General features: G+C 57.4%; 1 protein-coding gene across 1 annotated transcript; it reads right to left on the reverse strand.

Moving 5' to 3' along the window:
• Positions 1 to 7,387: 7,387 nt before the first annotated feature.
• FNDC5 (fibronectin type III domain containing 5) lies at positions 7,388 to 12,503 on the reverse strand. Its single transcript, XM_040974169.1, has 5 exons — positions 12,432 to 12,503; positions 10,953 to 11,068; positions 9,739 to 9,937; positions 9,487 to 9,576; positions 7,388 to 7,720 (listed from the first exon to the last, which is right to left on the reverse strand). Exons 3-5 carry the CDS (start codon positions 9,920 to 9,922, stop codon positions 7,557 to 7,559), a joined length of 438 nt encoding a protein of 145 aa, XP_040830103.1. The 5' UTR covers positions 9,923 to 9,937; positions 10,953 to 11,068; positions 12,432 to 12,503; the 3' UTR covers positions 7,388 to 7,556.
• Between the last annotated feature and the right edge of the window lie 1,801 nt (positions 12,504 to 14,304).

The raw sequence follows: 14,304 nt of genomic DNA on the forward strand, positions 1-14,304 counted from the left end.
GTGTTGAGAAAGGCGTTCCAGCAGGGAGATGTTGAAATTGATTGGGATTTGCAGCTACCTCTGGTGCGTGTCAGGAACCTGACACGGGGAGAGCCTGAAATATCACTGCTGCTGTTCTGCAGAGGGGGAAGGCAGATGGCTCAGCCTGGCCCTGTCCGGCCCAACCAGGTGGGCACTACTGTGCTGTGGTTGGCCCTGCTACTGCTTTGCTAACAGCCCTGTATGCAGGAGGTAGCCTTCTTCCCTTAAAGGACTGTGGGAAACCAGGCTCTAGCTAGCCCTCTTCTCCAGGGACCACTGCTGCTAGATCCTGGCACAGAGGCAGGTGAGAGAGCTCGCCTTAGATTCCTCTCATGAACTCGAGCTGGAGAGACCTACCCTCAGGAGCAGAGACAAAAGGGCAAGCTGTAATATAACTTATCACCTGTGTTAGTGCTTTCAGAATCTCAACTCCTACTCAGAAAATAAGCAAGCCCCACAGATGTGTAAACAGACGGCTCTTTCCTCTTGTACTGTACTTCAGATTTAGTATTTGTAAATAAACACACAATAAGTAGAGATTAAACACTTTTGCTTTAAAAAAAAAAAAAAACAGCAACATGTTGAAACAGGCTCGCTGGCCTGCTAGTCTGTAGGTTTTATCCAGTGGATGCATTATAGACAAAAACCTGTAGTCTTGATTTGTCAGGCAAGGCTACTGTTCCTGCCAGGACAAGAAGTAGACCAAGTCAGGCAGGGCCAAGGACCCACCCAGTGTGCGTAAGATCTGCCACTGGGAGGTGACCTGATAGAGGAATTTAGGGGACTCTTTTTGGGTCACAGTCCCTGTAGGCAAGTACGAGAACCAAGGCTGGCTGGGAGCAGCCCAGACCAGGCCAGCTTACAGTGCCCACCAGCATATTTATGAGTCAGGTCTGGGGGCATGCCAGCCTGGGCCAGTTCATAACACCTACCAGCAGATGTGAGAAGCACGAGGTGATGCAAGACAGGCCGGGTGGGGCTACAACACCAGCCAGTTCACTTTGGGCTAGGACTGGAGGCTGGCTGGGTTGGGCTAGCTGTAACATCTACCAGCATGAGCTGGATCTGGAGGCAGGCTGGGCTGGGCTAGGCTGTAGGATCTGCCAGCAACTGCTATAGTGATGCTTGCCATGTCAGACAGTTGGAGCACCCACCAGCACATACAAGACCAGGGGAGGTGAGGGGAGAAAATAGTCCAGTGGGGGGGGTCAATGGGGGCTTCCCGGTTGGACTACTGCTCCTGCTGGTAAGTGTGAGAACTAGGACTGTGGGCAGACCAGGCTAGGCAGGGCTACAATACCCGTTGGCCTGCATGTGGGTTGGGTTGGGGGAGATAAGGCTGGGATAAGTTACCGTGTCCACTGGTGCAGGCATGAACCAGAGTAAGTACAGGCCGGTTGGGCTTTGCCACAGCATCAGCTGGCAAGTGCTAGGAATGGGGGCAAGTCCTGTCCAACTAGACCACAGAGACACCCAGAAAGTACAAGATCTGGGGCTGGGAGTGGGCTTAATATGGAAAGTATAGGCACCGTTCTGATGGACTGCAGCTCCCACAGATGAGTGTGAGAACCAGGGCTGGGGATGAGCCCAGCTGGACAGGTAGTAGCACCCGCAAGTCTAAGTATGGGCTGGATAGTAGAACTATCTAGGCTGAAGCACTCATTGGTGTTTATAAAAGTCAAATGGGATGTGGGACAGATCAGATGAGTCTGCTGCACACACTCTCATGCCCAGGAGCCAGGGGCTGGCCTGGAAGGGGGCAATTGGGGGTCCCTTTGACTAGGCTGCAGCTCCCACTGGTATACGTAAAGGTCAAACACGTGGTGGGCAGGGTTAGGTTGGACTGCATCATCCATCAGTTTGCATAAGAGATGGGGCTGAAGACAGAACTGACCCAACACTGCAACCACCAGTATGTGTGTATAAGCTGATTGAATGATGGACTGAGCCAGACCCCATGCTGGTTGACACACACAGGAGTCAGATCTGGGGTCACCTCTGGTGAGGTTTCAGTGGGGACCCTCCCGGTTGGATTACTGAACTCAGAATTCCAGCTGGGAAAATTGCAGGATCTGTGATCTGACCATGAAGTACAAGTGTCAGAATTGGGCCTCCTCAGTTGCTGAAGGTGGTCCAGTGGCAGACATGCCCAGATGCACATGTGGGATATGACAGTCCATTGGGTCCTTCAGAGGACATCTAGTACCATAGCAGAGGACTGAGGGCAGAACAAATTGGAGAACTACCCCAGCCCAGAGTTTACAGCCAAGTGTCTGGGCAAATGGAAACTCTTAAGATGGACTATGTCAGGCGATGGACCTTGGCAGCATTTCCTCCGTTGGAGCAACAAAATCCACAGCATTTCAGAACCATTGACACCACTTGTAGTACCGTTGGAGCATGCTCCACACTGGGGACCCTGGGATGATATCAGGTGACCGTCCTCCATTGCCAGGTGCTGATGCAGTTGGCATGCTGGGTGTGGCTTCTCCGCTTCTGTGCCCTCTTCCCCCAGATACAGGAAGAAGAAAAATAATTGGCAACAGTGGTCTCATCCACTTTGTTCTATTACGCGCCCCTTCCCACACTGGTCAGTGGTCCACATGAGCATGCATTCTTCTTGGCTATGTAAACATCATCAAAGATAAAACAAAGCAAAACCAAGCCCGTAGTCTGAGCTCTGGCCAACAGGCTCTTCCCAGTGTGGGAGGCGCTCTTACTCAACGTTCTTGTCCCACTCCGAGTGCTCCTGACCACGTTTCGCCTGCTTTGCTTGTGCCGGCTGTGGGTGCTCCCCTGCCCAGTTGTCGCATCCATCTCAGCAGTGTGTTACCACTGCCGTCCTTGCCAGTTTGCGACTGACCTAAACTCGCCGAGCAGGGGTGAGCTCCCTCGCCCACAGTTCCTTCTGTGTTCTAAGAAAGTAAGGCAGAAAGGACTTGGCCTAAGAGGATCAGGTTCATCCTGTAACCTACACGTTTTGAGCTTTTAAAGGAAGGAAAAATACCCAACTGCCTAAAACCAGAGGCGGAGTGCCCTGGGTTTCTCAGCAATGCCCTGCTTTTCTGGGAGGACGCAGTTCTTCACTAAGCTGCTTCTAGGCGCTGATCGCTTTGTGTGCCAGAGCACCTGTCAGGAAAAAAATTTCCACTTGTCACAGAGCATGTCAGCTGGTCGGTTGTGGAATTCCTTCACGAGCAGCTCCTGCCTTGTCATTCCTCCTCTGAGGACAACTGCCACATGCCAGAGACAGAAAATGTGGCCCTCCCAGCTCCCACTGGTCACGGGGTGGGATGCAATCTGGGATACCCTTTAAAGCTGTTCAGAATCTATCATTAAGAAGCCATTTGAATAGGAAGATTTCCTTGAGAATTTGCGAGTGGTTTGTTACTGATAGAATTTGGGGATTGCAGCACAGGGTCCCATCATGGACTCGGTGTGTTCTTGGAAGGCTGCTGTTTAAAAACTACTAGGTGCAAGGACGGTGAAGCAGGCTCAGAAGGTGAGAAGTGGCACAGGGGTGGGGCGAATGGGAATGATGGCTCAGTGACTAAATCCTTGCCTTGCACACACCAGGATCCTACGTGGGTGCCAGTTCATATCCTGGCTGCCCCACTTTCCATCCCGCTCCCTGCTTATGGCCTGGGAAAGCCTTGGGACCCTGCATGGAAGACCTGGAAGAAGCTCCAGGCTTCTGGCTCAGCTCCAGCCATTGTGGCCACTTGAGGAGTGGACCAGTGGACAGAAGATCTTTCTCTCTGTATCTCCTTCTCTTTAAAATCTGCCTTTCCAATAGAATAAATAAATCTTAAAGAAATAGAGCAGGGGCTCAGGAGGAGGTGAGTGGCGCCTCGCCTGAACAGCCAGGGAGCTCCTACCCGCTTGGCTGAAGGATTGGAATGGTGTTCTAAAGGAGGAATTCTAGAAGCAGCCCCAACTGAGAAGGAACAAGAGTCAGAGGATCCAAGGACTAGTTTTCCTCTACCCCTACTGCCAGCCTGGACCTGTGTGTTCCCTAGGAGTGTGCGCCTAGAAGGCGGGTGAGCTCCAGGAGAGAGTGCGAGCTGCCCCGGTGCAGCCCTGCCCAAGGTGCTGCTGGTGGCCAGGCAGGCTGCCACACCTGCTTCCAGCAGTCCTCCCACAGCTCAGTGCCTGCCTGTGCCCTTCCCCTGCTGTGAGGAACCCGCACATCCACCTGAGGTGCTGCAAGGACCCAAGATAACAACAGGGTTCAAGTATGCAGCTCAACTGCATCCAGAAGAAGCAGTTATTGTGGAACTTGGGAGCCTGGGGAGGCAGTGAAAAGGAATGGAGCTTTGTCTAAGCAGCAAGTGTTGGCTCCGCTTCCCTGTCCCTTTTGCAAAAACACGAAAAGCGCAGGGAAAGCGGCCCTGCTGACAGCTGCCCGTGTCCAGTGTCCACACAGCCTTCCCCATCAGTTGGCGCTAGATGGGCACGGAGGGCCAGGTCAATACCTAAGAGTTCTGAGTGCTAACTGGTTTCCTACCTCTCCACCTAGCCCCTGAGACATGCTTTCCCTCCATTTCCAAAACCTTCCAGAAGATCCTACTTTAAGCCTCACTTAACCTGAAAATTTTCTCTGCAAGTCCTTCCTGGCTCTGGACAGGAGGGTTTCCAAGTGCCCTGCTGGCTGTTTTGCTGCCTGGTGAACAGCATTATTGCCTTCCAGCTACAGCTGAGACCAGATACCAGCAGTCCCAAACAGCAGGCTGTAGGAACCGAGCTGCCCAAAGCAACCTTGGCCACTCCCTCCCCCTTCCTGCCTCACCGTGGGGGGAGCCAGGCCGGTGAAAGCGGCAGCCCCTCCAGTGGGGAAAACCCCTTTGTTTAAGGAACACAGCAGCAACCTGCACACCTCTGCGGGGAGGCAGCCCCAGCTCAGTTTGGGGGAGCCTCGAGAAGAGGCTGATAGAGCAGCTATTTTCTTCTCCTACACGTGCACCCCCATCTGTTCGAGATTTCCCTTCCAACTCGAGCTCGGCTGGCAGGCACGTCCCCAAGAAGCCGCAGGCCAACATGGAGAAAGAGAGAGAACTGGTTGCCTCCTCCACACATCCTGACTTGCTGCCAACCGCCAGAAAAAGAGGGCAACATTTGGGCATTTACCAGCAGACAAGGATGTGCCTTTTCATTTGTCTTTTTATTTTACATTTAAAAAGTGGTTATTGCTCTAACTGGATCAGAGGTAAGGACCTCTCCCCTAAGGGGCCTTGGCCTTGTAGCCCCACTCGGCAGGGATGGAAGTCACAAAACAATGAGTAGAGCCTCATGCCCTCCCCTGAAGAAGCCCTTAGCGTCGCTGACGTCTGCTCTTCAGCTCGTCTCTCGCCCCCTGTGCTGTCATGTTCTGCCAGGTGGAGCAGAGCGGAGGCTGACCAGTCCAGAGAGCTCCAGGAGACCGGTTGATGGTCCCTGGATGATGGCTTTCAGCTCTCCAGCTTGGGGGCCAATGCTCTTTGCATCCAATTTGATAGATATTTTCCAAGCACCTACTGTGCGCCAGACTTGCATGCTGGGCACCATCCTCCCACGCGCCCATGCTTGGCCACCAGCGGAAGATGCAGAGTCCACCTCCTCCCATGCAGGCATCAGTGCTAGGCAAGAGTCGGCCTGCTCGCATCAAGCACCTTTTAACCAGAAGGGGGCAGTGAGGAGACAGACCTGTCACACCACCTGGGCTCTAGGGAAGGACATGAAGACCCTGGGTTAATTCACGTGGGAACCCCGGATGAGATGGCAAGACATGAAGACCTCACCTGACACACACACACACACAGAGGGCAGTGGTGATGGCCAAGGGCTGCTCTGCCGGTCTGTGTGCATGGCTCAGCTTCTGCTGCAGCGTGAGGGGGTGGCTTAGCGGGCCCCCTGGGTGCGGGATATGGATGTGCCATTTCAGCCATCCAAGCCAGCGCTGAGGCTGAAATTCTCAAGGACGCTTCCTAAGGAAATGAGGCCAAGACCTTCCAGGTTTTTTTGGAAGGTGGCAGACTGAGGAGCTTAGAATAAGGGGCAAAGGAGACACGCAGGCAGGCAGCTCAGGCCCCGAGGAAATGCCTCTGCCCTCTGGAGTGCAGCCTTCCGATTCTGTTTTCCAAAAAGACATAAACCACAAGGTCTCCCACACTTGCAAGGGTGTGCACCTCCCCCCTCGCAACCCACACAAGCCCCTTGTGGCTGGGTCTGGAAAGGGCTGGATGGCAGCCATGGGCCCGCGTACAGGCATCCTGAGGCTTCCATGTTCCCTCGGCCCAAAGACAGCTGGAGTCCATCTTGGCGCTTGTCAACTCACACAGCTTTTCTCCAAAGAGGAAGCCAGTCCAGCAGAAGAGGAGGAGGCAGAAGGCCGTGTCTCATGCAGCTTTGCCTTTTCCAGAAAACGAGGGGGGCGGGCAAGCCTTGAGTTGTGCGGCTTGCTTTTTTTTTTTTTTTTTTGCAGAATTTGGGTTTGTAGTTCAGCTTTCCTCATCAGACCAGGACAAAGGGAAGAGGGACTGTGCAGCGAGCGGAGGCTCTCGCCCCCGCTGCTGTTGTCCCTGACCCTGTGCCCAAGGACCTGGGGGCCTGGACAGAAGAAAGAGGAAATCCTTCTCCCTGCAGTCAAACTTCGATGATATTCACTGAGGGCTTGTTTGGAAACTGGGAGAGAAAAATGAGAGAAGCGGCCAGGGCTGATTGAATGGACTTCTTGCAAGGTTGGAAGGAGAGAGGGACAGCAGCCTAGGGATTGGGCTCTCGTCCCCGGTGGGAAGGAAAGAGCAGCCCTGCCTGGCAGTCTTGGCCCTCTGCCTTCTTAAACCCGGCCTTCAGCCTCGCCCAGCTCAACAGCCACGCCCGGGGCCTGGGCCCCAGCAGCGCACACACCCCGCAAAGTCCTCCCTGGGGCTGCTTCTCACATCTGCTTCTGTGTGCAGCCTCAGCCACTGTTGACATGCTTCTGGAAGATTAGAGTTAGCAAGAGACTCCGGGAAAAGGTTCCCAAGAGAGAAAGGAGAGAGAGAGAGAAAAGCCAGAAGAGAGGACGGCGAGCCGGAGGGAAGAGGAGCTGCAGAGAGGGCCAGATGCCAGTTGGACAGTCCCCGTCAGGACCGGGACAGCCTTCCCCATCCTCTGCTGTCTGTCTTCCAGGCTGCTTAGAGCAAGTACTGAAAGGATTTTCATATCTGTGATGCAGAGGAGGAAATGAAGGCACACAGGTGACACGCCTGCTCGAGGTCACACAGCACAGCAGGGGCAGGAGGGAGCCCAGACCCCCTCTTGTCGCTGTCCTAACACCAACCAGGAATGCTCAGGAATTCTGCCCACCCCAACCTTGGTCACTGCACTCTGTGTGTGTGTGTGTTTTAACCACCACTGGCCCCTGGCATCTTGCAAAGGGAGAGGATCCAAAAACTAATTTCAAGTGTCCCCTGTGTCACACAGGCAGTGGCCAAACCTGGCTCTGGCCAGCCACAGCTGTGCCAAGCCCTGGCAATCCAGGGACTCCCCAGGACACGAGGCAAAGGGCCACCCACCTACCCCAACACCCCGGGTGTTGCCCTCACCTTGCTGCGGAGAAGACCCCCACCCTGGTGCTCTGGGGTGCTAGTTTCTGAGGCGCTCTTGGCTTTTTCCTTGTTGTTATTGGGCTCGTTGTCCTTGATAATGTCATACTGGCGGCAGAAGAGGGCGATGACACCTGGACATGCAGGGGCAGTCAGAGGCCAGGGCCTGTGTTCTGGCCTTGCCCCCTTCACTGCACCTGCGCTGATGCCTGCTCCTACCAGCTGGTCTCTCCCGGGTGCTGCTGCAGCAGCCTCTCTCTGCCTCCGGCTCCGTACTCTTCACCCTTCCCTGCAGCTCAGCTGAGCCTCCTACAAGCAACCTGCATCTCTCCTCTCCCCGCTCCCTTCAGGGAAAATCAAATGCCATATGAGCATGCATGGAGCAGGTGCCAGGCCCTGCGCCGTGCATGTCCCAGCTCACTTAATCCCTATAACCCCAGCAGGGTGCCTACTCGCATCCGTCCCAGCTTACACCAATGCTGACGAATGAAATGAACAGGTTTCAAGGTCACCCCGTGGTGTGGCTGGCAAGGATCTCCCTGACATGTTTAATTTCATCACACCAGGAAGACTTGAAGAGTCAAGATGGTGTCAAGGCAGCTGGCTGCACGTCTAGGTGTTGCCCCCATTTTACTTCTGTGTTTATAGAGTGATTCTCCATCCACCCTGGGTGTCTGCCGACTTTCCACTTTGGCAGAGAACGCTGGGCAGTTCCCCCTGCCGCTCTCCCCAACCTTGTAGCAGAATCATGTCACGACCCAGGGTTAGCTGCCCATGTTGACACTGGTACAATTATGTAAACACTGCCCACGCCCAGCCTAATAACGGGCCGCAAGCAAACTTTCCTCCTCCCTCGTGTGAGCCTTGGCATTCCCTGCTTTTTTCCCAGCTCCCTGTTTCTAGGTGCCCAAGGAACATTTCCCTGTGTCTATGGCAGAGCCTACACTCTCGGCCTCTTTGCTCCCGAAGCTGTAGCGGGGCATTCGGATTTGTCAACGGAGCCATGCCACAGCCTCACCCTTTCTTCACTGCCCCTCTGTACCTTCACTGTGGCAGCCTAGCTCCCCTGCGCCAGGTGGAGCTCCCTCTGCTTGCTGGCCACAGTGGGGCCCTGACACACCCTTCCTCACAGGGCCGTCTGTTTATTCTTCGAAGCCCAAGCCCCACGTTGCCTTCTTCCTAATTTCCACCCCGAGCCTCTGAATGAATCCTCCCCTCTCCTCCGCGTCCATACATGGGACTGCTGCAGCATGCTCCATGCTGAATTAGGTGTAGAGTCATGCCTTCCTCGTCCTGAGTTCTTACAAGCACAAGAGGATGTGTTACGGAGTGGAAGGGCATAGCTGTTCAGAACCTGCTGGTTGCACGAAATACCAGGGTGAATGAAACTCTGTCTTCAGGCTCGGGAAGCTCCTGGGCCAAGGGGTAAGCCCAACTACCTTAGGCAAGCTAGAGTCCATGGAAGACAGATCAGGTGCACAGGAGCTGGGGGACCTGAGGCCAGCCTCACAGATGGCGGGGCGGAGCGGGGGGGGGGGGGAGGCACATGCTGTGCCCACAGGGGATCACTGAGCTAAATCTAGAAGACTGAGGGAGCTACTAGAATGTTCCAGGTTTGAGGCCTCAGAGCTTCCCAGGCCTGAAGCTTTCAGAGCCCAGAAGAGGCAGAAGGGCACTGGCTATGGCCTTAGCTCTGGGTGTGTCCAGTGCGGAGGCTGAGCCACTCTGGAGGAGGAGGGGAAGAAAAGGCCTGCAGCGATGCTCCAAGGCGGCTACTTTGTGGGTAAGGTGAGATTAGATTAAAGTGGTGGGGAGGCGGTGATGGGAACCCTCAGATGCCCTTAGATCCCTTCTTAGCTGTGTGAAGAGGGGGTATGGCCATCCCCACCCCCACACTCACCGGCCCACATGAACAGGACCACCACGATGATCAGCACCTCTCCCGTCCGCAGCTGCTGGTTCCTCCCCATCTCTTTCATGGTCACCTCATCTGCAGAAGACAGGGACAGACACTGGCTCCAGGGTTCCTTTCCTTGCCCAGGCAGGCATCCATATACGCAGTACACAGGGCTCCACGGACCCGGTAGGCTGCGGCAGCAGATGCTCTGCCGCTTCCCCGCCACCCCTGCGCCCTCACAGCAGCCCAGCCTGCCTTTGCTCTTAGAGGCCATCTTCTCTGCCTCACGCGGCGTCTTGAAGAGCACTGGCTCGCTGGCTGGGCTCTGGCCCTGAATGGAGATGGCTTGCACGTGCACGATGTACTCCGTGTCCTCCTCCAGGTCCCAGAGCGCGCAGGAGCGGGTGGTGGTGTTCACCTCCTGGATGAAGCGCAGCATCCGCACGTCCTTCTTCTGCAGAGACAGGTGCCACGGCTGTTAGAACCTGGCCGCTCCCAGTGGTGACAGTCCTGACCCCCCACACCGCTGCCATCATGCTTTCCATTTGTAAAACTGTGTGGATTTGGGGGCCAGTGCTGTAGAATAGTGGGTAAAGCTCTGCCACTGGTGGCACCAGCATCCCACATGGGTGCTGGTTCGAGCCCTGGCTGCTCCACTTCTGATCCAGCTCCCTGCTAATGCGCCTGGGAAAGCAGCAAAGGATGGTTCAGGTGCTTGGACCATGATATTAGAGACCTGGAAGAAGCTCCTGGCTCCTGGCTCAGCTCTGGCCTTTGCAGCCATCTGGGGAGTGAACTAGTGGATGGAAAACTGACTTCTCTCACTGTCTCTCCCTTTCTCTTTCTCTGTAACTCTGCCTTTCAAATAAATAAATAAATCCATCTTTTTTCTTTAAAAAAAATCACTGTATTAAAAATTTTTTAAATGGATGTATTTTATGTCTTTGAAAGGCAGAGTCAGAGAGAGGAAGACACAGATGTCCATGCTCTGGTTTACTCCCCCGAATGGCTGCGATGGCTGTGGTTGAGCCCCATCCCATGTGGGCAGCAGGGCCTCTACCTGAGCCATCCTCTGCTGCCTTCCTGTGGGCACGAGCAGGAAGCCAGAGAGGAAGTGGAACAGCCAGGACCTGATATGGGATGCAGGCATTTGAAGCAGCAGTTTAACCGGATGCCCCACAATGCTGGCCCCATTCTCTGTTTCACAGCTGAGGATCAGAGGCGTTAAGAAAGCTGCCTGAGGCCACACACCCTGTGAGAACTGGAGCCAGGTCTTCAACCCAGGTGCAAGTGAGAGCCACCTGGAGCTCTTCATTCCCAAAGGCCCCTCAGCCTCGCTCGATGACTCCCTCCTGGGGCCCTGACCTGCAACCTGCTGCCTGCATCCCTGGCTCCTGCCCTCCACCTGCCCTCCACCCCACCACCTCAGTGTGGTGCCCTCCCTTCGGGGTACCTGCACAATTGATTACCTGTTGAGAGATGGCAAACCCGATGACAACCTCGTCCTCCAAGACGTCCCAGCTCACCACCGCTGAGTTGGCCTTGAGGTGCCTGACGGTGACGTTCACTGGGGCCGAGGGGCTGTCTGGGGGGCAGGGCAGGAAGGCATCTGAGCCTAAGAACCCCTCTCCCCCACACTGTACAGCCAGGACCAGGACCCACAGGCTCAGAACCCGAGCCAGGCCAGGCCAAGGGGGGAGGTGACACAGTTCCCAGCTCCAGGTGGAGATGGATGGGGGGAGAGTCCCCTGCTGACCCCAAGCTGGCCCCACCAGGGGTCTCAGGCTACAGTGGATGGGGCCCAAGCCAAGGTTGGGTGTAATGGCTGGGTGCCTGGAGTCAGAGTTGGGGGAGCAAAGTGGCACCGAAGCAAACACCCAGCCTGTTGGAAAGTAAGCCAAGGGACTCCGGGTCCAGTGTTTATTGCTGCATGGTCAAGTGTGTGACCTTGATGGAAGGAGAAAGACCCAGAGAGGAGCCTAGGATGGGAGGCACCCTGAGGTGGCAGTGAGGGGAAGCAAGATCCCCACCTTCACCCCAGACCAGGGGCATCCAGGCAAAGTACAGCTTGGGGACACTTCTCCACTCCCTGCCAGCCCTGGGAGGCACATGGAGCAGCTCAGCAGGGAGACCAGAGCGCAGGGCAGGACCGTCTGGATGGAACAGATGAGGAATGGAGACCCAGAGACGAGAGATGGTGGGGGAAGAGGGGCAAAGCAGAGTGGGGTCACACCTGTTCCCATAGCCACGGGGTCAGGGGCTGCCACAGGGCCTGAACTGCGGCTCCACTCCGCACAGCCAAGTGGACACAAGGCCCAAAGGAGACAGGCCAGACGTGGGGATGGAGGCAAAAAGGACACGGGCACAGCTCGGGTGAGCAGACAAGCAAGTGAAGTGTTACAGCTGGGGAGACAAGCAGAGGGCACCAGCGGCTGGGAGAGAGGGACAGTCAGCCAGCAGCAGCCAGAAGGGACAGGGGCAGGATAGCAAGGCCAAGGCCAGCCCCTGGGGCAGGCCCAAAGCCACTGCACCTGTTCAGGGTGCATCCCAGGCCAGGGCCCGCAGAGCTGGCCTGCAGGGCCCCACCAGGTCGTTGAGGCAGGAGAGAGAGGCCTAAGGTGGGGCGAGTGGTGGTGAAGCTGCCCACAGCTGTTCTGAGTCAGAGAAAGGAGCTGGGGGGTCTGAGGCGAATGCTGGGGTCAGGGGAACGGGCTTCCAGTCTTGGGATCACAGGACCCTGAGAAACCAAGGCTGAAGGACGGGAAAAGGGTTGAAGGCTCAAGGACAGGTGCAGGGGTCAAGATTAGGGAAGCCGCTGGGGGGCTGGGTTGGAGGAGGGGTACTTCCCAGAGCCAGGGGGAGAGAACAAGGCAGTCCTGGGCGCGTAGCGCGGGAGAGGAGCTCGCTTCAGCCCGCCCCCCACCGACCCGGCTCAGGGGCCCCCTTACCCGCCTGCACCAGCGCGAAACAGACGCAGCCCAGCCACAGGCGGAACGCGGCGCGGGGCGGCGCGGGGCGCATGGCGGCCCCTCTAGCTGCTCGGCCCGGGGCGGCGCAGGGGGACGCGGCTCCGGCGTCCGGCGACCGCTGGCGCTCGCGCTCCGGCCCGCGGCCCGCCCGGCCCGGCCGCCCCGCGCCGCCCCGTGCCGCCTGCATGTCGGCTCCGCGGACAGCGACTCCCGCGCGGTGGTGGCGGCGGCGGCGGTGGCGGTGGCGGCGGCCGCGTCCACGTCGGGCGCCCGGGGGGCGGGGCGGCCCCGCTGCGGGGAGAACCAGAGCGGGGGTAGGCTGAGGGGTGGAGGGCGCCCTCATTCTGGAGCCGATTGCCAGGCCGGAGACTCAGGGGGCTGCAGCGCACCGAAGCACGCCCCCACCCCACCCCGCCACCCCTTCCTGCAGGTGCTGCAGGACCCTTTGCGCCCCTGCCGCCCCCAGCCCCCACCCCGAGCCCCGACCTGGCCCCAGCTCTGCCCTCTCCTAAGAAGAGGGGCAGGTGCCTTGAGGATGCTCACTACCCTCCTACAAACACACCCCAGAGCTGTCCCGGGGGCTTCTCCCCCATCACCAGAACGAGGCCTCGCTGGCTGAGGCAGGAGCGAGTGGAGGGGCGAGCATACTGTGGGGTGCATACAGTAGGTGCTCCATGTTTGCTGAAGGCACTCCGAGTCACAGGAGTGGCATCCTGGGACCCCCCAGCCCGGTCCATTTCAAGGGTCTCCATTTTTATCGCCCCGCACCCCGGCCGTGGGAGCCACAATGAGCGCGCTCCGCGTGCCTGCCTGCACTATGTTGGCTCCACACCCACCCCCAGGAGCCCACTAGGGCCTCCTCTACCCTGGGAACCCACAGCAGCAGGACTCGCCTGACACCCCCGCTCCAAGGGGTTCTAGAACATCGGTTGATACTAGCTTGAAATCTCGAACAATCTCTTAAGAACCTGCCTGCCTGCCGGCCGCACCCAAGCCTGGCCCAACCCTCTGAACACTTAATGGCTGCTAAGTGCATGGGTCCCTGGGGACCCCAGGCTGGTGAGGCCGCTGCTGAGATCCCCTGGGGGGGGGGGCTGGGCTTGGATTAAGAAACTGGGGCCCCCATCAGGGAAGCAGATTGACACACACTTAAGGGCAGTGGTCAGCAGGCTCTCAAGGCCACCCCCTGAGCCCCCTCCACTGGCCCCAAGTTCCTGCTTGAGGCCCTGGACAGGGGTGAGATGGGAGGCAGCTCCTGCTGAGCAGCAGTCTGGCTGCCCTCCGCCACCCCAGCCCCCATCTGCCCCCCACCCCCCAGGACCACATACCTTGTCCTGTAGGGGAACTTAGCGGGGATGCAGGCCTGACCCGAGCAGGAGCCAGGAGCTATGGCACCTCTCTCCCTCTCTCCTCTCTTTCTCTGTGTCTCTACTCTCTTCTTTCTCCTGGCAGCTGCTGCCTGCCCCGCCCCACCAGCTGCAGCTTGGCCTCTAGAGACCCTTCTACCCCACCCATCAGGCAGAAAAGGCAACCAGGGGGCCCACAGGAGCAGCTGGAACCTCCATCACGGGAGCCGGCAGGAAGGTGCGGGATCAGCTAAAGGTCACAGACTCCACTCCTGTCCAGGCTGCAGGGGGGGGGGGGAGGGTCCTGCTGGGGTCAGCTGCCCAGAGTCCAGCCCTGGGGAGAGGGAGCCCTCAGCGCCACCTGCTGGCCGCTCTGGATAAGAGCCCAGGTAGATGTAGTGCGTGGGGAAGTTGGGAGGTGGTAAGAGCTGGGACTGGGAGGTCCGAGGGAAGGTGGCTGGAGTGGGGGGACTGGGAAGGAACTTGGAGGCCTCCTCATGTTTGGA

This window comes from Ochotona curzoniae, unplaced genomic scaffold (assembly GCF_017591425.1).
Source record: "Ochotona curzoniae isolate NIBS_2020 unplaced genomic scaffold, NIBS_Ocur_1.0 contig_2404, whole genome shotgun sequence".
NCBI classification, from domain to species: domain Eukaryota; kingdom Metazoa; phylum Chordata; class Mammalia; order Lagomorpha; family Ochotonidae; genus Ochotona; species Ochotona curzoniae.

What these genes read in the sequence shown, in the direction of transcription:
- FNDC5 (XM_040974169.1), bottom strand. Translation starts at nt 9,922, where the DNA reads ATGCTGCGCTTCATCCAGGAGGTGAACACCACCACCCGCTCCTGCGCG. An exon ending in GATGGCCTCTAAGAGCAAAG is followed by an intron (nt 9,577 to 9,738) that starts GCAGGCTGGGCT and finishes TGTCTTCTGCAG; the next exon opens with ATGAGGTGACCATGAAAGAG. An exon ending in GGTCCTGTTCATGTGGGCCG is followed by an intron (nt 7,721 to 9,486) that starts GTGAGTGTGGGG and finishes CTGCATGTCCAG; the next exon opens with GTGTCATCGCCCTCTTCTGC.